Here is a 23,063-nt window from a genome sequence, read left to right as displayed (position 1 = left end):
TGGTCATCAAAAGACAATGCTTTTAACCGAATTTTTGCAACTCGTTGAACTTCTCTTTCAATTCAGAGACAATTTGCAAGCCTTCGCGGCAATGTTGAAAATTGGTAACGCAAAGTTAATGTCGGAAATAATACAATGTTTGATAAACTGTGCAGCCTATTTGAGAATAATCAACTTAGATGCGAATCTCAAATTGGAACTCAGAACTCATCCTAACTCACTGGAGCAATAATTTGGTTGATATTTTATTGACCTTATTCGAGAAGTTGCTTCATTAGTTCGCAATTCGTTTTCGTTTACATTGGCTAGCCTTCCAGATGAAATTCAGAATGGATTGGAATGAATTGAATGGATTCAGAATGAATATTTAGATATACGGAATGATGAATTCGGTGAATAAAAATTGTGTCAGTTTTGAAATAAAAGAAGTCGACCGAAATCTAAACTGGCAACAGGATAGCTGTTCATCGCTTAGGATGGAGATCTTTCAAGTCGGCCCTTTGCACCACCGGAGGTGTTCAGGACCCATAAGTAAGTAAGTCAGTCAGTTTTGATGTGCATTATTCGAAAGATCGCGTTTCAAGCTTTCAGGATTGTTTTGTAGTAACGTTTGCGTCTGCATAACTTTGCGAGAGTGGATTTTCAACACATCTCCAGATAAAGACCAAAGGCAAGAAACAGATCAAACATTGAGGACAATTTGTGATTTGCTTAATCAGACGCGCAATCTCGTATATCGATGCTAGTACCACAAATGCAAGTTTACAAATATCGTACTGAATGAGTCACTGCTGAAGAATAAAGTTTCAGAATGTTAAAAATATTGAAATAAAATTGTTCAGGAACATATGTTTGTTCTTGCTTTCAGCATTATAAATTCGGGAGCCATGTGCCACCTGGCTAATCGTAAAGGGGGTCTCGGTCCCGAAAAGGTTGTGAACAACTGCTTTACAGCATCAACTTCAACAAGTAACCAAAAATTAAATTTACAAACGTCCGTCACTGTGCGCTGCCGAGGATTTTTAGACCGGCGCACACCTCTAACTTCCACTCCAACGGCTTCTTCAGCTTGAAGGCTTCAACGCAATACAGCGGAGCGACGACGGAAACGGAAGGATTGATACATAGCCCCTATATTTTCTGTCACATTTTTCGTTTCCGTCGCCGTTCCACGGAATTGCGTTTGCGGCTTGGAGCTCGACAGCAGATGGCAGGCGATGTTGCTTCGTATTGCGATGGCCACTCCTCCCCCTCTGTAAATTATCCAACCGAACCTTACTAGCCGGAATTCCAGGTGGGTTTCGGTGATGAACGCCACGTCGATCTTCTTCTCCTCGAGGAAACCGCTTAGCTCGAATATTTGGTTCTTGAGCGAGCAAACAGTCCAGTTGACCAGACCCATCATTGAAGCCATTTTAACGACAAAAATCCAAGAATTTCGGTATTTTCAGCTTCATAGGCGAGCTGTAAATTCGCTGAAGATTTAACTTTTTCTGCGGTTGCAACGGTGAAAGGTCCCCGAAATTTCTGGAAAGTTTCAGTCATTGAACGGTGTAGAAGAACTCCGGCCCGATGTTTCTGCCTATAGTTGGCGCACTTGAAGCAGTTCCGCTTTCCGCCCAGTCAACACAAAATCGCATATGCTAGCGAATAAGTGTACATGGTGGAGGCGATATAGGCGCATTCCTCCATTTGACTGCATGCAAACTGTGCGTATATGGCATCCACTTTGTACACTTATTCGCTATGATATACGATCTTGTGTTTGCTGGGCGAGGCCGACTTTGAGGGTCTTGTTGCCGGAGACATCGTGGGTGTAGAACTGAAATCGTTGGCGTTCAGGTATTCAAGCACATAAGAAACGAGCAGACGAATGAAAACTGAAAACTGGAAAACTGGACGAAAAAATCGACTGGACTGTTGACAATTAGCTCATATTAGTATAAAGGTTAATGTTTAAAAAAAATTGAGAAGTTGTCGCCGGCGACAACTCGCCTACTGTTTTCACGTGAAAAGTTTTCACATAAAAATTGCAATCATTAAGTAGCTCAAAGTTTCTCCCTGTCCTGCTCATGCCCATTTGTTGACAAACAAGAACGAGCAGGACGGGAACAACTTCGAGCTACTTCGAGCTGCTCAGCACTATTATCATCTGATAATGATTCAGCACAACACTGCTAGTTAGCACCCGCGAGCGAAAAAGTAACCGTCTGTTTTGGAATTCCGGATGAATCACCCGACTTTCAGATGTTCAGACGACTTGTGAAAACGTCATGCGGAAGTAAAGCCGAACAGCCTACTTGCAACTGATTATTTGAGATATTATTATACCGCTCATAAAAAAATCTACTCCTACGCTTATTTATCATCGCAGCAAAAAATGAGCGCCAGATAGTCGCCTAAGAAAAACATACCTCCAGAAAAAAGCTACGTTGATATTTTTGAAAATTCGGCAGCCACGTGGTGGGTTGTGGCGATGGATGCTTTGATAGCACGTGCCATTTGTACTGCGGATAAATTTTCCACATCTATGAAAGCTTTGGAAAATGATTACGAAAGTTGTCATTTTGTTGCAAGGCGCAATATGTTTGCCAAAGATTTTTAGAGATTTTCATGAGAATGTGAGACTTTTCTATGTAGCGTAAACACAAGTGTAGTGTGCCAGTACAATTTTCTTGCACATAATTAAAAAGCAAAAAAACATGGAGCTCGATAGAAATATTCACAGAAAGTTCAACATTATCCATCTTCTATTGCCAATAATTTTGCAACAAACTAAATAACACAAAAATCACAGAGGAAAAATAAAAATTATTACTCCGTTCACCATCTGATGTATGTAGGACCGGGACCGCTGTTTGCCATCACTTATAAGGTTCATCTTCTACATTGCCCCAACCCCTAACAAGGAAAAAACAAAAATAATTTCACCTCCTTACAGCTGACTCTCGCTCGCGTGTCGCCGCCATTACTCGCCCATTGCTCCCCCTCGTTTTGGGTTGGTAGTGTACTTGTATAGTTGCCAACATCTAGACGAAACCCCCATTCCCCCATTAATAGTCATATAACACCCCGATGGAGATGGGAACCCGAGAGAGTACGAGAGCGAAGGACATTAAAATTCTTAATGTCGAAATAATGATAATTATAATCCTCAAAATGGAATATTTTAATGATAGTTAAGGCATAATTATCCATTGAATGTGATTATAAAACCCCTTTCCGACGTCGACGGGTTCGGGGTGGAACCCCGTTAACAACGGCTCGACGGATTTGCTCGGCGATGTAAGGCACGGAGCGGAGGGATGCGACACGGTACGTAAGAGAAATGAGCTTGAAGATAGGCAACACGCTGTACAAAAGGTAGAATGGGTGCTCGGCGAAGCCTACTTTAAGCCATTCCTTTGGTGTCGGAAAATTTGGGTCGTCTCGATCAGTAGAAGAATGGGCGGTAAAAAACGGGCAGCTAACCTGAATTTAAATTTAGTAGGTTCCTCCCTGCCCCACCAATCGGTGCCACTCATTGGCAAGTGTAATCCCATTAGGGACTCAATCATTCGTCCGTTCTGCTCCCATTCTGAACGGCGGCCTGTAATGGAACAGACGTACAGAGACTTCGGAAAGAACAATTCTCAATTGCTCCTATGAACCGATTGGTTTTATAATCATCATTATTCCCAACCCACAAAAATACGAATCAGGCATAGACTTTGTGGAGTTCAGACAAATGCCTCCCACCAACTGGCACCATGACCGTCCGTGTTGCGGCGCACTGCCTGCTCCACTGAAGGTTTGTTGATGAGAGTTTTTAATCGATTTTCTAATTAAAACCCCCCTCTTTTAATTGCAAATGAACCTTACCAGCAGAACAAGTACCGAATAGACCCATCTGAGCAGTTAAAATTATTGAAACGAGAGGCCCTATTAACCTCGTTAATGTTTCTGTCTCCTGATGGAGCTCGAAGAATTTGGAGACCAACAGTACAAGTTGAATTTCCTCGGAAAAAAGCGAAAGGAAAAGGTCAACTTTTGTTTCTCAATCTTTTTGCCTGCGGCTGCCGAAAAAAATCATGCATCACAGAAATTCTCTCCCCGGCTCGATGTCGTCAATCGCGCAAAAAGCAGGAAATTCAATTAAAAATTTTCTCCTAGCACTTAGAGGCCCGTTCTTCCCTCGAGGCGTTGCGTATCGCGAAAAAGGGATCAAGCCACGTCTACCGCGATTATTGGTAAACACAATCACGCTGTCTCGCTTGCCGTCATCCGTCGGCCACGCGATCAGAAACCACCACCGGCGACACGGTGCGAACCCTTTTTCGCCTATATAGGCCAGCAGCCGGGGCCGGATGGGAACAATGATAATGCTCGGGAAATTTCATTATTGAACGAAACGGAACCGCAGCGCCATCTTCCCCGAATCATTTGATTAATTGGTTCGCGTGGTTTTCGTATACCGTTGCACGCGGCGCCCCAGCGAGACATCTCGCGGCCATAATTGACAGCTAGTTTGACGGCTCGCTGTAGCGAAGCTAATGTGAATGCATCGTTTTTGCAACGAACTGAGCCACACAATCCACTTGTTTAAGTGCTAGATTAGAAACAATTTAGGTAATTATTTTAATGCATGGTGTTTCTGCAATCAAACACTAGATTTTGAGATGCAAAAAAGCAAAAACGCGTACTACAAGGAGCACACAACTTGACAAAACTATAAAATAGTTGCGTACATGTGAGCTGTGTTTCCCCCATTGTGAGATGCCTCATAACCACCTTAAACATTTATCATCACGTCTTTGAAATATAAAAAACTGATACGCCTAGCAGTATTGGTAGTTTACTCGCGCATTAGACATACTAAACAATTTTAGAATGATTTTCTTAGCGTGTTTTTTGTATGAAAATCGAATTTTGGACATAACTTTCGATCCCATAGTCCGATCTGGCAAATTTTCAATGGTAAACAATAGAAAACGATTCTCAGTCAAATGCAATTTGTTGCAAGCAAGTCGGTTTAAGATAAGTACCTAAAACAAGTGTGAGTTTTATTTTGCGCACATACATACACACAAACAGACATTAACTCAATTTGTCGAGCTGAGGCGATTGGCATATAACACTATGGGTTTCCGGGCCTTCTATCTTCTACAAAATCGTCTTTGTACTGAATATATAGCCTTTTCTTTAAATGAAGAACTGTAACGACTATCATATCATAAACTTTTAATTACAAACAATTTGTTGATCGAGGACACAATCTAACGCAATAAACTCATTAATGCATATTACTACTAATCAGACTTTCGACGTGACCACGCTACACACCACACTCAATCCGATGGTTTTTCAAATCTAAATTGCGAAACCCAAATCTAAATGACATCTAATGGTGTCAGTAGTCAGCAATTCATAACAACTATTACACTATCAACACCACAGCGAACGACATTATCAGCGAATGGAATCTATTTTTCATTTCGATTTCATAATATTTGCCACATGTTCGTCTCACGCTACTACTCGCTAAGTGGCATTTTTCCTGTATGTTCTACCTTAGAATAGAATAAATTGCATTTTGTTTGTTCACTGTTTATCCTGAATTTGAATGAGAGTTGAAATTTAATTTATTAGTTTACGATCCGTCGTGGTTTGTTTGCCTGTTTGTTCGAATCGCCTAATTTCCTTTTCTTTTCAATTTTGCCCATAGCGATACACTCGCGACATCACGTAGAGATGCCGAATAGATAAACCGAACATAAAATACCATAATAACCAACCAAACTCTCTATCTTTTAACCGTGTCAGTGTTAATGATTTCTGATTGTTCAAAACAAATAATTATTAATATTTATCTAGCCTGATTAAGCAGTTCAGTTTCATTTCCTCTAAGTAGTTCCATTTATTGTTTCAATTATCTTTCGTTTGTATCGTTTTCATTTTCACTCACTCAAACAACATCCACATCCTGCCAAATTGTATGTTTGACACTCGCTGTCAAACGGTTGTCAAATCAAATCCATAAAACAATCAAAAATCAGCCATAGCCAGCCAACAAAGAAAAACGAAATCACCCGACCAATCAAATTCCAACCAAAATTCAGAAACCCCAATTCGGAAGAAAAACCATCGAAGAAAACATAAAAATCGACTCAAATGCAAAACTAAATTTATTCCCTTACCACATATGTAGATGTAAAAACCAATTGGTACCACGGAACAGAACTAACTTATGAAAATCGTTTACGGTTATCTCTTTTTTGATTTACTAATCTAACCTTAACCTTAAGTTGTCCCCCAACGAAAGGGATTCTGCTGTTTCGATCTATTGGGAAAATGCAACCCCAGATCGGACTGAATCCTTCTTGCTTATTTTGAATTCTCATTTGCGCGATCCTTATTGTTCAATTGTTCATTTCCAGTATCTTCGATAAGTTTTTCTTCTTCTCTCTGTTTTCGTTTCATATCGTTGTTAAACATTATTGCCGTTTCATGAGTTGCCATTTTAGTTTGTGTCATTTTTTGTTTTGTTCAACCGAAAGCATCTCCTAGCTTGAATCCATAAATATTAATAATCGAATACGACCGTGATCTCTATCGATGTGTAATGATTTTTATAAATGGAAGAATGAGAGCAAAAATCAAGATGATCATTGTTACTATTATTTGAAATAAAATAAAACTAATTGGTTGTAAACATACGTAAGAAAAAACAAACATGTCAAAATTCGCAATTTTTCAGAGCTAGAAGCGTGAACTGATGACTGATGAGCAATGGTAAAACCTAGAGAAAAGTCAATCAGGTCCAAAAAAAATCTAAATTTTTGTTACACAATCAGTTCCGCTTGAACGAAAGTAAGAAACACTTATAAAAATAATTAACCAATACAGATCAGGGTCGGACTTTTGGGCGATCAGAAATCATCTAACACTGCAATCCCTAAATCACGATTGCAGATGCACGCCAACATTGTGATACACTGATAAAAGAGGAGGCGATCGTCGAGGACGAGGAGGACGAAGTCGAACAGGAGCAACGACGGCATCATCAACATCAAATGCAACGCCAGCAACAACAACAACACCAACAGCAGCAGCAACAACAACAACAGCGCAGCTGTCCAAGTGCCTCGATCGATGAAGTGGGCGGTGGCCCGCGTACAAAGTATGAGCCCGATGAGAACGACAGTCGCTTCGACGACGACGAGGATGAAGAAGATTTAATGGAAGATGAAGATATGAAGGACGATGTCATGTCCAATGCGACCATGGACAGCGACTACCACAAACAATTGGCTGCGGCCGGAGTGCTGGCGGCAGCGGCAGCAGCAGCGAGTAGTAACGCTAACGCTCTGGGAGACGGTAGTGAGCAGAATGATTTCTTCGGCGCCCACAAGTCCGGCTCGCGGGATCTAGCGCTGAAGCAGCACATCCTGAACGAGAAGGCTCGGCTGCAAGCTCACATACAACGGCATCAACAGCAACTAGCCGGATTCCTCCTGTCAACGACCGCAGCCGCTGCTACGACGCCACCTACATCCACTCCTCAGAGCTGTGCAAACCAATCCTCCAACTCTACAACCTCTCCGTTTATTTCCACTATGAGTAACCTTAGCCGAACTGGGACAGGCAACAATGTAAATAGTAGTTCAGTAAATAACAGCTTTTCACATGACGGCACGAAGCCGCTCAAACAATCTCAACAGCAACAACAAAACGATCGAACTAACCTATTCTACAATAACAACAGTAACACCGGTCAGGTTTATCTTCTACCCTGCCCGCTGTGTGAAGTTCCTCTGGAGCCTCGTGTCTTTAGACAGCACCTGGACCGTCACTACCCCCGTGACAGTCCAGTCTGTCCGGTCATCCAGTGTGGCCGCCGGTTTGCTCATCCCAACTCCGTTAGGAACCACATGCGCCTGAAGCACACGAGCCAATGGGCTAAGATGAAGGCCATGCGTTCCTCCGGGGGACCTTTTACCGGAATTCCTTGAACCCCGCCGGCATCTTCGCCGGTTGTGCATAGTGGAGACAGCTAATTCCTAACTCGGTAGCGAAGCTTTATCAAACCAAAACCGGAAACATTCCTCAATGTGCATTTGTCTCCACTAGCGTTTACTGTACCACGTGGAAATCAAACGTGGCGTATACTAAAGTTCCTAACTATTCAAAAAAAAACAAAGAGAAGCAAACATTATAAAGGGCTGTCCCGTTGACGCTCCTGTGGGGAAGAAACTTCCTCCGAGGGTCGAACTTTTTTTTCGGTAAAAGCAGTTGTTCAAAACAGACGGAAGTTGTGTGTGATTCAATGAATTCATTTTCCTTCTTATTTCTAGTCTCGTATTTTAGCGTAAAGTACAAGTGTGGCAGGTAAAAATTGTTTGAAATGGTAAACAAAGGTTTGAAGGAACGGAACAAATTTAAAGAAATGAATTGTCAAACAAAATTCGTTGCGAAAACCCTTCAATAAACGTAAACAAATTTATGTCCATTTTACCACAGATTCAACTGCCCACTTTCCAGAATAGGAAACAAAATTAGTTAGCATAAATGCTTTCCATCTTATGTAAGTTATTTGCATTGTATACCTTGGGAGAAAACCCCAAATTCTGAATCAGTATTATTGTTTGTGTTTGTATAATCCACAGCGCACGCAGCCAAATTATAATTCTACATTGGAACCTGAATTGATTCCTGAATAATTGTTCAAAGCTAGCGACAAAACACAGATAACGTTTGTTTATTATTTTAGATTAGTTGCTACTAATTATGATTCCTTCACTTTTATATCGGTAGTAAGCCGTTCTGTTTGGAGTGGTTCGAAATGTCATGCTAACTATACTAGAGAAGGGTTGAATAATTTTCTATTTTTAGACATTCTAAAATGGTTCCTATAATGTAATTGATTATATATTGAACAGAAGAAAACTAAACTGTATATTTATTCGAACACAAATACACATTAAATATGAATAAACCAAGTGCGTAGAGTTATGAAGAAATAACAGAAGACACTGTAGATAAGTTGCTGCGAACAATAGGCAAGAAAAGCATGATAACGAAACAAATAGGCAAAACAAATGATAATCCTACGCGTTTTCATAACGCTTGTGCCCTACAAGGTCTCTCGTACACCTCATTTCTCCTGTTCAGGCCCCTTTAACATAATAATTTATCGCTTACTACTCTCTGTTACTGGTCACCACACCTTTGCTAATTTTCGCGTCTAACTAATTACCAGATCCCTCGTTTCCGCCAACATACTCCTACTCTCCTTGACCAGTACGATATTTTCCGTTGGCCACGGACGGTTGTGGCTATTATTAGATGCCTTAGTCAAGTTTTTCGTCGCCACCAGTGCATTACGGCATCCACTGTTTCAACCACCTCGCAATTGATTTCCTTTTGCTATACGCTAGCTCACAAAACTAAATACATATTATGCTAACTTTTAGGTTTAGGTTAGGATAATTTAATTTTCCTACATATGCAAAACAATTTTAAGTATTGTGTTGGATTTCTTCTTAGTTAGAAAACACCCACCCGCAAATTGATTTCATGTTAAGGAAAATAAGACTCGCCATAAGTTGAGAAAGCTTTGAATTAGTTAGTGCCCAGTTAGGCTCAATTGCGCAAGCCAAGAGCTTGCGGCAAGTTTGACGACAGATAAGCTACCAAAACAGAAATAAAAACGATAATTCGCAATAGTAAACCGATATGCAAGCGAACAAATAACTAAACATCTGCTTTAATACCCAAAAACAACAATGAACACACAACAGTATATGCTAAATGCCATATTATACCGATATAAACAAACTGCAGCAAAACAAATGAAAAACGAAAGAAAGTTGTAAACAAAACCTGTAAAGTTTAGTTTTGTATTTGAAGCTAAAAAGAGAGAAGAAGAAGTAACTCACGTTTCTGAAAAAGACAGGAAAAGAAAGAAAATAAAAATGAGTAAATTTACAAAACAATAGTTTTACCTATGGTCTATTTTATTACTAACCTGTAATACCGCCTAGAAACTAACCCGAAAACAATCACACTCAAGCACGCTACACAGACACACCTCAGAGCCACCCAATCACGTACACTTTCTGAAACCAGAGAACATTCCTCCTTCACGCCAAACATCGTTTCCAGTTTAGTTTCGATTTATTTTTTTATCATTTGCGACCATCTCTCTTCTCTTTCCAACCACGCCTCTGATTGCAGTTTCTCGCCGTTCTTTAGAAATGCGAGTCCGCGCGACAGACCCTCGACCCTGCCCAAAGTGCGGTAAGATCTACCGCTCCGCCCATACCTTGCGCACTCACCTGGAAGACAAGCACACAGTCTGCCCCGGCTATCGATGCGTCCTGTGCGGAACCGTTGCCAAGTCGCGCAACTCGCTACACTCCCACATGTCCCGCCAGCATCGGGGAATCTCCACCAAGGATCTGCCGGTCCTACCAATGCCTAGTCCCTTCGATCCGGAGCTGGCTTCGCGTCTGTTGGCGAAGGCCGGAGTAAAGATTTCCCCCGCCGAACTTCGGGCACGAGCCTCACCAACCGGAACCCGACGGAACGACGGCAGCATGAAGCTTGAGCTCCGCTCCGGAGCCGACGGTGAAGACTTTGACGATCCAGAAGACCTCACAATGTCCCAGCAGAGCAGCCACAGCGAGAGCCAACGGCGGTTCCACGAGAGCATGCTGGGCATGTCACCGAACAGTAAGTTTTGCCTTTTCAAAAATCACGATCCCTTACTAACCCCCCCTTTGCAGTTCCATTCGGTGACGTTTCAGCGTTCAACCACCCGAGCACGACCATCACCCGCGTACGGCAGGACGATGGCGGCAAGTCCGGCATGGATGGCCGAGACGGAAGCGGCAACAATGGCAACGGATCGGGAATGTCACTGTCGAATCGTCATAGCGGAGGGGCGGGCATTAGCAACAGCAGCGGGATGAACCAGATGCCACCGAACACACCGACGGGGTCGGCCATCTTGGATACGTACTTGCAGTTCATCACGGAGAGCGCTTTCGGTAGGTACACTGTCCCGAGGCTTAGCTAGGACTTGTTTTAGACATTATTGTAATCAGTTCGGTATCAGTACCCTACCCTTGCTCTCAATATTGTTTAGTAAGCTCATTCTTTGAAGAATGATACGATTTGGAACACGTGGAGACATTAGCATACAAGTCATCGCACAAAATTGCTTAAAACGAAGAATGAAACAATGCCCATCAGAAGAATAAATAGCACAATTAGATAATTCCAGATAGTTCGAGATAACTTTCCTTATGCCGTTCAGAATTGCTCGTACAATCACGTTTGGTGTTGAAACACCAACAGTTTCTTTATGCTAACCTTCATATTTACTCAAAACATCTCGCGGGCTGAGGTCGTTCTCCTGTCGCTTTTCATGATGACACGCCTCCGCCGATAAGACGCTGCATTCGGAAGTTGAGAGCGGACCCTAGTTTGTTTTCTTGCTCGTAAACAATCGTCGACCTGTGAAATCTCGTCGAAAGCAGCTGTTGGACGACTGGACGAACTCTTATCTGTTGGGTCGCCGGCTACCGACGGTCTATGCGCGTGCTATACACGATCGCTCTGCCTCACTAGCTGGCTGGTCCGTTCGGTGGATTGAACTGCCATTAGTTAGAACGATAAAGTACCAGCCTATGCTATGACCGAATTGATCGGACATATGCTCCGAGAGGAAGCATTGCAGAATGTTGTTCAGCGTATGCCCACGAGTTCGCCAGGACTTCATGTTTCCTGGTGGTATCGAGATTGGACGAACGACATTGTATCCGAAAACAGTTCGAGAAAAGACGTTTTCACGGACAGAGAAGACGATGCAGTAGAGCGTACCATATCGCAAGAGTGGCAGGATTCATCATCGTTGTTTTGAGAAAAATCTATAGGGCTTTGTTCAGCTGGAAGTCACTGGCCTTTCGTTTTATACTCTCGCCAGTTCTTCTGCGGCGGCTTCAGGATCATCCGCGCATCCGTCCGATAGCTGAAGGACCGGGAGCTGATGTCGCTTGCCGATTGTTTCTTCACTTAACTGGTCGCTTTTCGTGCAGCAGCCCTTGCTCGATCTGGGTTAGATTGCTGGATTCGTCGAAGGGAGCGGAGCCGTCTGTGATTCAATTCTGTCACTGGTCCGTAGAATGGAATTCCTGCTGCAGTTATTTTTTCTGAATGAAGCTGCTTACATCCCTTTCGATTGAAAGTTTTTTTTGCCGTGACGATGCAGTAGAGGGTACCCTTTCGAATCTGGGCCTGTTCAGGCACGTTCCCCTTCGTGGAGGACTCATCACCATTGTGTTGTAAAAAAAATCTGTTGACTGTCGTTCAGTTAGAAGTCACTGATCTCTAGCCATCTTTCGCCATTTCTTCTGTTGCTGTTTCGGGATCATTCGTGAATCCGTCCGTTTGCTGGTTGATTTCAAGCTGCTGATGCCGGTTGCCACGATTTTTTCATCCGATTGTTCCTATATTTGACTGATCGCTTTTCGTGCTGCTGCTCTTCCTATTGCTATTGCAACACGTTAGGAGGCTCGGAATCCTCTTTCAATAGGCTCGGAAGTCTCCTTCATTAGGCTCTAAGGCCATCTTTTAAGAGGTTCGGAAGCCTCCTTTCAAGAGAAACTCGGCAACTTCCTTTCAATAGACTCGGGAGCCTACTGTCGAGATGCTCGGACGACTTCTTTTAAGATACTTGGAAGTTTCCTTTCAAGAGGCTCGTCAGCCTCCTTTCAAAAGACACAGAAGCCTCCTTTCAAGAGCTTCGGAAACATCCTTTCAAAAGGCTCGTTAGCCTCCTTTTAAGCGGCTCGGAAGCCATCTTTCAAAAACTTTGGAAATCTTCTTTCAAAAGGCCCGGAGGCCTCTTTTTAAGCGGCTTGGAAGCCTCTTTTCAATGGGCTCTGCAGCCTCATTTCAAGAGGCTCGGCGCCTCCTTTCAAGGTGCTCGGCAGGCCTTTTTCAAGAGGCTTGGAAGTCTCCGTTCAAATGGCTCGGAAGCCTTATTTTAAGAGGCTCGTTAGCTTCCTTTCAAAGGCTCAGAGCCTCCTTTCAAGAGGTTCAGAGCCTCCTTTCAAGAGGCTCGGAAGCCTCCTTTCAAGAGGCTCGGAATCCTCCTTTCAAGAGGCTCGGAAGCCTCCTTTCAAGAGGCTCGGAAGCCTCCTTTCAAGAGGCTCAGAAGCCTCCTTTCAAGAGGCTCAGAGCCTCCTTTCAAGAGGCTCAGAAGCCTCCTTTCAAGAGGCTCAGAGCCTCCTTTCAAGAGGCTCAGAGCCTCCTTTCAAGAGGCTCAGAAGCCTCCTTTCAAGAGGCTCCAGGCTTCCTTTCAAGAGGCTCAGGCTTCCTTCAAGAGGCTCAGAAGCCTCCTTTCAAGAGGCTCAGATAACTTCTTTCAAGAGGCTCAGGCCTACTTTCAAGAAGCTCAGGAAGCCTCCTTTCAAGAGGCTCAGAAGCCTACTTTCAAGAAGCTCAAGCCTCCTTTCAAGAGGCTCAGAAGCCTCCTTTCAAGAGGCTCAGAAGCCTCCTTTCAAGAGGCTCAGGCCTCCTTTCAAGAGGCTCGGAAGCCTCCTTTCAAGAGGCTCGGAAGCCTCCTTTCAAGAGGCTCGGAAGACTCCTTTCAAGAGGCTCGGAAGCCTCCTTTCAAGATGCTCGGAAGTCTCCTTTCAAGAGGCTCGGAAGTCGCCTTTCAAGAGGCTCGAAAGCCTCCTTTCAAGAGGCTCGGAAGCCTCCTTTCAAGAGGCTCGGAAGCCTCCTTTCAAGAGGCTCTGAAGCCTCCTTTCAAGAGGCTCGGAAGCCTACTTTCAAGAAGCTCGGAAGCCTCCTTTCAAAAGGCTCGGAAGCCTTCTTCAAGAGGCTCGGAAGCCTCCTTTCAAGAGGCTCGGAAGCCTCCTTTCAAGAGGCTCGGAAGCCTCCTTTCAAGTGGCTCGGAAGCATCATTTTAAGTGGCTCGAAAGCCTTCTTTCAAGAGCCACCTTTCAAAAGGCTCGGAAGCCTCCTTTCAAGAGGGTCGGAAGCCTTTTTTCAAGAGGCTTGGAAGCCTTTTTTTAAGAGGCTCGGAAGCCTCCTTTCAAGTGGCTCGGAAGCCTTCTTTCAAGAGGCTCGGAATCCTCCTTTCAAGTGGCTCTGAAGCCTCCTTTCAAGAGGCTCTGAAGCCTCCTTTAAAGAGGCTCGGAAGCCTCCTATTAAAAGGCTCGAAAGCCTCCTTTCAAGAGGCTCGGAAGCCTCCTATCATGAGGCTCGGAAATCTCCTTTCAAGAGGCTCGGAAGACTCTTTTCAAGAAGCTCGGAAGCCTCCTTTCAAGTGGGTCGGAAGCCTTCTTTCAAGAGGCTCGGAAGCCTTCTTTCAAGTGGCTCGGAAGCCTCCTTTCAAGAGGCTCGGAAGACTCTTTTCAAGAGGCTCGGAAGCCTCCTTTCATGTAGCTCGGAAGCCTCCTTTCATGTGGCTCGGAAGCCTTCTTTGAAGAAGCTCGGAAGCCTCCTTTCAAGAGACTCTGAAGCCTTCTTTAAGGAGGCTCGGAATCCTTCTTTCAAGAGGCTCGGAAACCTCCTTTCAAGAGGCTCGGAAGCCTTCTTTCAAGGGGCTCGGAACTCTCTTTTCAAGTGGCTCGGAAGCATCCTTTTAATTGGCTCGAAAGCCTTCTTTCAAGAGACTCGGAAGCCTACTTTCAAGAGGCTTGGAACTCTCTTTTCAAGTGGCTCGGAAGCATAGTTTTAAGTGGCTCGAAAGCCTTCTTTCAAGAGGCTCGGAAGCCTCCTTTCAAGTGGCTCGGCAGCCTACTTTCAAGATGCTCGGAAGCCTCCTTTCAAGAGGCTCGGAAGCCTCCTTTCAAAAGACTCGGAATCCTCCTGTCAAGAGACTTTGAAGCCACTTTTCAAAAGGCTCGGAAGCCTCCTTTCAAGAGGCTCGGAAGTCTCCTTTCAAGAAGCTCGGAAGCCTCCTTTCAAGATACAAATACTCTCATGGAGTTGGCGGGCATTCTGTAAGTTTCTTAGTGCAATGATCCTGGTTAGATCCTTTCAATTGATGAGGATAAAAATGTCGTTGACGTATCTCCACCATTTTTCTGCTAGTACTCCTTGTTGATGTAGGTTGTTCTTCAAATTTGCCATGAATAGTTCGCACAAAAATGCTGATAGCGGATTTCCCATCGCACCCTTCATATGTTTGTAGTAGCTTCCATGGAAGGCAATTTAGTTATTGGTCATGCTTAACCGTGGAAGTTTTAGATACATTTCTACCTTTTCTCTTCATACATTCGTCCTTTGCATTCGTTTCAAAACGTTCATGGCGCCCTTACTGGAACGCTTGGGAACAACGCCGATACGTCGAATGACACCTTGATGTCCTCTTCTACGATGTTTCTGTTTTCAAGTAGCGATTGTCAAGTCGAGTCAAGTACAAGACACTAAAAGCGACCTTACGGTCGAGGTCGAAATACGTATCTGTCAATTTACAATAAAGTGGTAGAATTAATATCCCATTTGTGTTGAAATGCAAAGTACGGATGAAATGGACAAGTTTATCAGGCAGAAGCGGTAACAATTAAACCACCATCCTTTTTCTGTAGTCTTCAAAACTAAGAAAAAACTGAATTCTTATACTAGAGATCAAATGAAGCACATTCTCAAACAGCCATCTTCACTTCTTGCTCTCTTCGATTCACAGGAATGGGTGGAATGACTCAAGAACAGGCCGCGGCAGCCATCCAGGCCGCCAAATACGCCCAGCTCAAGGCCATGGGACACAACTTGGACCAGCTGCCACCGGGATTCCTTCCGCCGCAACTGGACATCGCCAAGCTCACCGGAAACAGCCAAAGCTCGGACCATCCGCTTAGTAAACTGCAATCCCTCCCGAACGTTACGATAGAACCATCTTCCAACCGCGACGACCGGCATCTGCAGCTCAGTGCGCAGCAGAAGCTGCTCTCCCTGGCGGCCGGCAATGGCAATCACAACCTGAACAACAATTCGATTCTGAACAGCGACTCTATCCGGCGGGGTGACTCCTCGGAACCGATGGACTTGGGACTGGACGGACCTCAGCATCACGTCAATGACGATGGCAACAGCTCCGGAGATGAGCGAAATTACTCCGACGATGAAGGAGTCGGCACTAACTAAAGCTTAGTGCGCCCGAAGGAATGATCATCGTTTATAGCTATATCTACAAGTACGTTTACTCTACCCTAAGGACTTAGTTTTTTCTTTCAATCAACGATTTCGGCTTCGAACAGCGAACCGACTTCGGAGAAGGACAAATTTCAATGGAAGAATGAGTAAATTCACTGTGCCATCCTTAATTAAGTGAGTATGATAAACGTTCTCTCGAATAATTCGATACTGTAAAAAGTCCATCCAAGCGAGTATGTCGTTTTGCTTGAGTGAAGCGAGCAAATATGAAAAAAATGCTCGTCAATGTTATACCTCATGTTTTTTCTCATTTTAAGTTCCATTTAATAAGACTAGTTAGTGTTAGAGGGCGAAACAAGCGTTAGAGCATTACGCAAAGATAAACTGCAATCCGTAACATGAAAATACCTCATATTGAAGAATGAAACATTTTAATTTGCAACTCCTTTTACAACAAAAGGAGATGTTTCACAATGTACTACTTAGTAATGATAAGACCATATTTACAAACAAACCAACCAGTTGAGACACAATCCGTCAGTCTACCTCACAAGATAGTTAGTGCAAATAACAATTTTATCAGAACCATTCTTATACATGTCCCTGGATGGGACAACTAGATTACAAGCAAACAAAAGGAGTGAATAATCATTCATACTACCAGTGGAGCTAACAAACGCCCAGTTCTATTCAATTTTACATATGGAAGAAGAATAAAACGTATACTAATCTCAAAAAACAGAGACACGAATCCTCTGTATACGCAAACACTATCCCGCTATACCTTTCTTATTCGTAGTGTTTGATTCCAGCACAACGTAGTCAACTAAATTTGTCAACTTTAGAGGCACAAAAATACGAAATTTTATCAAAAACAAACCCGTTATACGAACTTGACATTTAGAACAAATGTATACTGAGATGAACAAATTTACGTTTTTATCCTACTTTCTAATCAGTTGTGGAAACTGTCTATACGAAACTATATCAACAAATCTTAAAGAGATCAGAAACACGTTAGTATACGCAAAAAAAGCAAAAAGAACTTGTATACCAACACAAACAAGTCTATACGATTTATCATCGAGCAAGCAAACAAAATACGATCAAACTGAAACCGATACGATATCAAACAAGTATACTTAAATGTAACACAAACAAGCATGTTAGCTTTTCTTCGTTCCGTTTTATTCCCAACGTGCTTCCAAGCTCTCCGGAAATCACGTGTTGTAATTCATCGTGATTGTTTTTTACTGTTTACTAAAAATACTCATTACCAATAAACTACCTCCTACTTATACTATAAATAGTCATGTGTTACAACCTCCTACCACACACACAAGGAACCTCTCAGGGCGTACAAAGACACTATACTATTTTTACCGCAACAACAACAACACACAGATCTACAAACATACAACATTGCAACGCACACATAAGTGGTATACAGTCACACCGCAGCAATATTACTGGTTATTTAAATAAGTGATTCATGTTTGTTACAAATATCATTGTTTTGTTTTCTTCCTTGAACAGACATACACATACTAGTTGCAACACGAAGCAGGTAATAATATTATGTTTCTGATTATTATTTTTCTCTCTAAAGATTAAACTAGTGTCCTTGTTTTACGAAGAACATGTTTTAGTTGTAGTTCTCAGACACTATTCATACCCAGGCCGAAACTCATTTCTCCGTGATTAATGAAATAAGGTCATTACCACATACACATAGAACATCATGTTGATAAATGAGGACCAGATTTGAATTGGAATGAGTTAGAATGTATGCGTGAATATGCGCGGTTCGTACGAACACTTTGAACATCATTCAACACTCGCGCATTAATCAAATCACTCGCATTAGTTCAAAACAAATCTGGAAACTGAATCTGTACAAATATGAAGGTCCCGTAGCCTGAACGGTGACCAGAACAAGTATTTAGTGTTAAAAAGAAGAAGCAATAGCGCGTAAAATCATTAAGAATTATCCAAAACGCTGCAGTATTGAATCTCAACAGTTTGGAATCTTCCGAATCTCTTTCCATTATTTGGATCAAGCCAAAAGCTTATCTCTCTGAAAAATGTACTTAAAATCCCTACACTTCCTGTACAGTTATAGCTTCCGGTTAATTGCTTCCGATTGAAAATAGAATTCCCGAAGACGCCACGTGTAAATAGATGGAACAAACTGTATTGATAGACAAGTAGCTGATTATAATGTGTAAGGACAACTTTGAAAATAGACGTTATTGGCTAAGATGAAATTCTTGTAATATGGCTGAAAACAGAAAAAAAAATTAGCATTACTTACTCGATAGGCATTTCCCTCGGTGGAACAAGATTATCCAAGCAATCTTGGACCCCAAATAGCTAAATTTTCAATTTAAAAGCACAATTCGCGCACGTGACATATTTGTGCGTTCGGAACCTTATTTAATAAACTCGTTTGCATTTTTGGTTGAAGTTTTCAGTTTGGAACGGATCAAATCAAAATTAATTAAAGGTGGAGAAGAAAAATTCAATGAATTTTTATTACGTTATATTATTATTACATGTTGTACTTACATCAAGGTGTCGTCTCAATGTTTATTTCTGGCGCAAATTATTTATGTTCAAATCGAAAAAACGATTATCAATAAGCTGCAATTTGAGATAGAGAACTCATAAACAGATTTAAAAGGAAAAAAACCTGAACTTGAAAAGGAAAACTAGAATATGTAGATTAAATCAGTAGCAATGCTAAGGGAAACAAAAGTTGTTGAATATGAATTGCTATAATTATTGAAAAATATTTTATTATAAATGTGTGATAGACTTACTCTGAAACATGCGAGATAAAACAACTAAATATTGCAGAGGAATGGAACAACTAAAATTTTAAAAGAGCTAAAACTCTCACTGAAATTGTATTTAGAACATAGTAGCTAAACAAAATGGGTATAAAAAGCGCAAATCTGAATCTATATTTAAAAACAACAAAACATTCAGCGAATAGAGGTACCTCTTCTCGTAGAATGTAAGATATTTTTCCTTTTAAGTTTTTTTTGTATTACTAAAACTCAACCGTAATCAAGAATTATATATAATTTTCTCAGAGAAAATATATTTAAAAATTATAATTTCCATTTTGTTTTATTCATTTTTATTATCACTCAACTCCCTTCTTTTGTATTGCCGTTTTGACTTATAATTTATACTTCAAACTTCAGTTCTACAAATTCCAATAATTCCCAATGGTTTAGATATTTCAGGGTGTGCCTTTTTGAAATTCAACCAAGAAAAGCTAGAAATAGAACGCAACGTGGAATAATTAGCTTGGGTCATAACTGAATACAAAACAAACAAGTTCCTAAAACTAAAAGCAGCATAAAGCTAAATTTTATACAACAATGCCAGAACATTTTCTGCTATTTTTCGGTAGAGCGCGCAAGTAGAAAAAATAGGAATATCCCTTAGTGAACAAATGACAGAGCGAGAAACACGTTGAAGACAATAATGGACAAAGTTCTTGTTCAAGGTAACACTTGTCAAAAGTAAACTTCACCCGAACAAGTGATGCAGAGAATTGTAAAGATCCGTTTAAAAATATGAAAAGTGTCTCCCATTTAAATATTCATAAGTCGCTTCCAGTTGACATTAAGCAAACTTGCATAACCTAAAACATCTGGAGAATACCTGTTTAGATGCAATTTACCTCCTCGTGCTAAGCTGATAATAGTTTAGACAGAAACCTAAAATGCTAAGCTAAAATCTCGCCAGCACCTGAACATATTTTGATCACAAACCTAGTGCAATAAAATGTTAAGAAACCAAGTATAGACAAAATTTTCGGAATCCCCACGAGCATTTCGTTCAAACCTGAAAGCGAACCAATTGTACAAGAAAAGTTCTACAAAGAAACAACCTAAAACTACCGAAACTGTAACCGCAATGGTAAACTTAAATTTGGAATTGTTAAAAAAAAATCAACATACAATCGGGCATGCAAATATGCTTGTTTAGTGCGCATTGGCTGACAAACGTGAAGCCTCACTACAATTCTTAGCTGAAGGTAAACCAAAATGCAAATCCCACGTGTGTCATTGCTTTGCGTATCGATCTACAGCTCTATTATTATAGTTCTGATAAATTATATGAGATCACTAATGGACATAACTCGTAAAGTAAGAGTATTTGAAATAAATTGATAAACCGTGCATGCTTTAATTTCTTATTGCTTCCGAAAACTTCACAATGTTTCATTTGGTTGAATTTACTGGAAAATTTATACATAACTACTTTTCTCATGCGAAACAGTATTACATAGAACTATCAATAACTACTCATGCGTTCAATAAGAAACAACTTCACCCTTAAGCAGTGACTAGAAGCACAGTGTCGCCAAGCGTCAGAATTGGGAATAAGAATCACCCTTGTCGAGTTCCATACAAATGCAAGCGTTCCAATTGAGCAGGAGACCTGTCAAACGTGGTAGCATGACGTTGCTACTATTTTCCAGAGAGGACTCTACTTCAATTCTTTATTTTCACTGAGCTCTCCAGCGCGTCATCGATTATTCCGTGTATGGTAGGAAAACCGAAATTTGTTTTCAATCAAATTAAAGAATATCAGCAGTTATAGGGTATCCAATCATGGTTTTGAACCAAATGGCGGGTTTCCAAGATGAGCCGGTAGAACAAAGTTGATTCATTTTGCCATTAAGCGACATACAGAACTGCGATTAGAAGTTTAAAGTGGAAAGCTTAGTTCATTATCTTTCTAAAAAGCATCCTGGGTGCACATATTTATGCCTTAGTTTTACTGAAAAAACTGGACACCATTACATAACTTTGATTCAAGTACCGTTATTTTAATTTTACTCAATGTGCGTGGTTTGGAAACCTTAAAAGGCTCTCTATATCTAAGCTGATTACAGCATCGTCGTTGACGGCAGACAACTAGTCGTCATGATTCTCATCGTTAGGTCACCGCCCAGGCAATGTTCTGTTACGCTTCCATACTAACGGCACATTTAGAACAAATGTATACTGAGATGAACAAATTTACGTTTTTATCCTACTTTCTAATCAGTTGTGGAAACTGTCTATACGAAACTATATCAACAAATCTTAAAGAGATCAGAAACACGTTAGTATACGCAAAAAAGCAAAAAGAGTATACCAACAAACAAGTCTATACGATTTATCATCGAGCAAACAAAATACGATCAAACTGAAACCGATACGATATCAAACAAGTATACTTAAATGTAACACAAACAAGCATGTTAGCTTCTCGTTCCGTTTTATTCCCAACGTGCTTCCAAGCTCTCCGGAAATCACGTGTTGTAATTCATCTGATTGTTTTTACTGTTTACTAAAATACTCATTACCAATAAACTACCTCCTACTTACTATAAATAGTCATGTGTTACAACCTCCTACCACACACAAGGAACACTCTCAGGGCGTACAAAGACACTATACTTACCGCAACAACAACAACAACACACAGATCTACAAACATCAACATTGCAACACTACACATGTGGTATACAGTCACACCCAGCAATATACGTTATATAAATAAGTGATTCTGTTTGTTACAAATATCATTGTTTTGTTTTTCTTCCTTGAACAGACACACACATACTAGTGCAACACGAAACGGGAAAATATTATGTTTCGTTATTTTTCTCTCTAAAGATTAAACTAGTGTCCTTGTTTTGAAGAACATTTTTAGTTGTAGTTCTCAGACACTATTCATACCCAGGCCGAAACTCATTTCTCCGTGATTAATGAAATAAGGTCATTACCACATACACATAGAACATCATGTTGATAAATGAGGACCAGATTTGAATTGGAATGAGTTAGAATGTATGCGTGAATATGCGCGGTTCGTACGAACACTTTGAACATCATTCAACACTCGTTAATCAAATCACTATTGTTCAAAACAAATCTGGAAACTGAATCTGTACAAATATGAAGGTCCCGTAGCCTGAACGGTGACCAGAACAAGTATTTAGTGTTAAAAGAAGAAGCAATAGCGCGTAAAATCATTAAGAATTATCCAAAACGCTGCAGTATTGAATCTCAACAGTTTGGAATCTTCCAATCTCTTTCCATTTTTGGATCAAGCCAAAGCTTATCTCTCTGAAAAATGTACTTAAAATCCCACTTCCTTGATTATAGCTTCCGGTTAATTTTCCGATTGAAAATAGAATTCCGAAGACGCCACGTGTAATAGATGGAACAAACCTTATTGTTAGACAAGTAGCTGATTCTAATGTGTAAGGACAACTTTGAAAATAGACGTTATTGGCTAAGATGAAATTCTTGTAATATGGCTGAAAACAGAAAAAAAAACTAGCATTACTTACTCGATAGGCATTTCCTCAGTGGAACAAATTTCCAAGCTCTTGGACCCAAATAGCTAAATTTTCAATTTAAAAGCACAATTCGCGCACGTGACATATTTTGCGTTCGGAACCTTATTTAATAAACTCGTTTGCATTTTTGGTTGAAGTTTTCAGTTTGGAACGGATCAAATCAAAATTAATTAAAGGTGGAGAAGAAGCCTTCTTTCAAGGGGCTCGAAACTCTCTTTTCAAGTGGCTCGGAAGCATCCTTTTAATTAGCTCGAAAGCCTTCTTTCAAGAGACTCGGAAGCCTACTTTCAAGTGGCTCGGCAGCCTACTTTCGAGAGGCTTGGAACTCTCTTTTCAAGTGGCTCGGAAGCATAGTTTTAAGTGGCTCGAAAGCCTTCTTTCAAGAGGCTCGGAAGCCTCCTTTCAAGTGGCTCGGCAGCCTACTTTCAAGATGCTCGGAAGCCTCCTTTCAAGAGGCTCGGAAGCCTCCTTTCAAAAGACTCGGAATCCTCCTGCCAAGAGACTTGGAAGCCATCTTTCAAGAGGCTCGGAAGTC

At 41.3% G+C, this 23,063-nt stretch overlaps 1 protein-coding gene across 14 annotated transcripts in view; it reads left to right on the top strand.

Moving 5' to 3' along the window:
* LOC134213465 (protein abrupt-like) overlaps positions 1–23,063 on the top strand; it is a 186,491-nt gene that overhangs the window by 157,983 nt on the left and 5,445 nt on the right. For 11 of the 14 annotated variants that reach the window (XM_062692539.1, XM_062692538.1, XM_062692536.1 and 8 more), the window contains exons 8-10: positions 10,216–10,713; positions 10,767–11,030; positions 15,686–16,829. In XM_062692539.1, coding sequence (XP_062548523.1) covers positions 10,216–10,713; positions 10,767–11,030; positions 15,686–16,143 — 1,220 coding nt within the window. In that variant the 3' untranslated portion in view covers positions 16,144–16,829. Of the gene's footprint in view, positions 1–6,951; positions 9,977–10,215; positions 10,714–10,766; positions 11,031–15,685; positions 16,830–23,063 lie in introns of those variants that run through there. The other 3 variants (XM_062692540.1, XM_062692542.1, XM_062692541.1) reach the window with 3 other exon arrangements.

Source organism: Armigeres subalbatus, chromosome 2 (assembly GCF_024139115.2).
Source record: "Armigeres subalbatus isolate Guangzhou_Male chromosome 2, GZ_Asu_2, whole genome shotgun sequence".
NCBI lineage: Eukaryota > Metazoa > Arthropoda > Insecta > Diptera > Culicidae > Armigeres > Armigeres subalbatus.
Note: the sequence above shows the minus strand (reverse complement) of the source record. Positions and strands in the feature narration are given on the sequence as shown.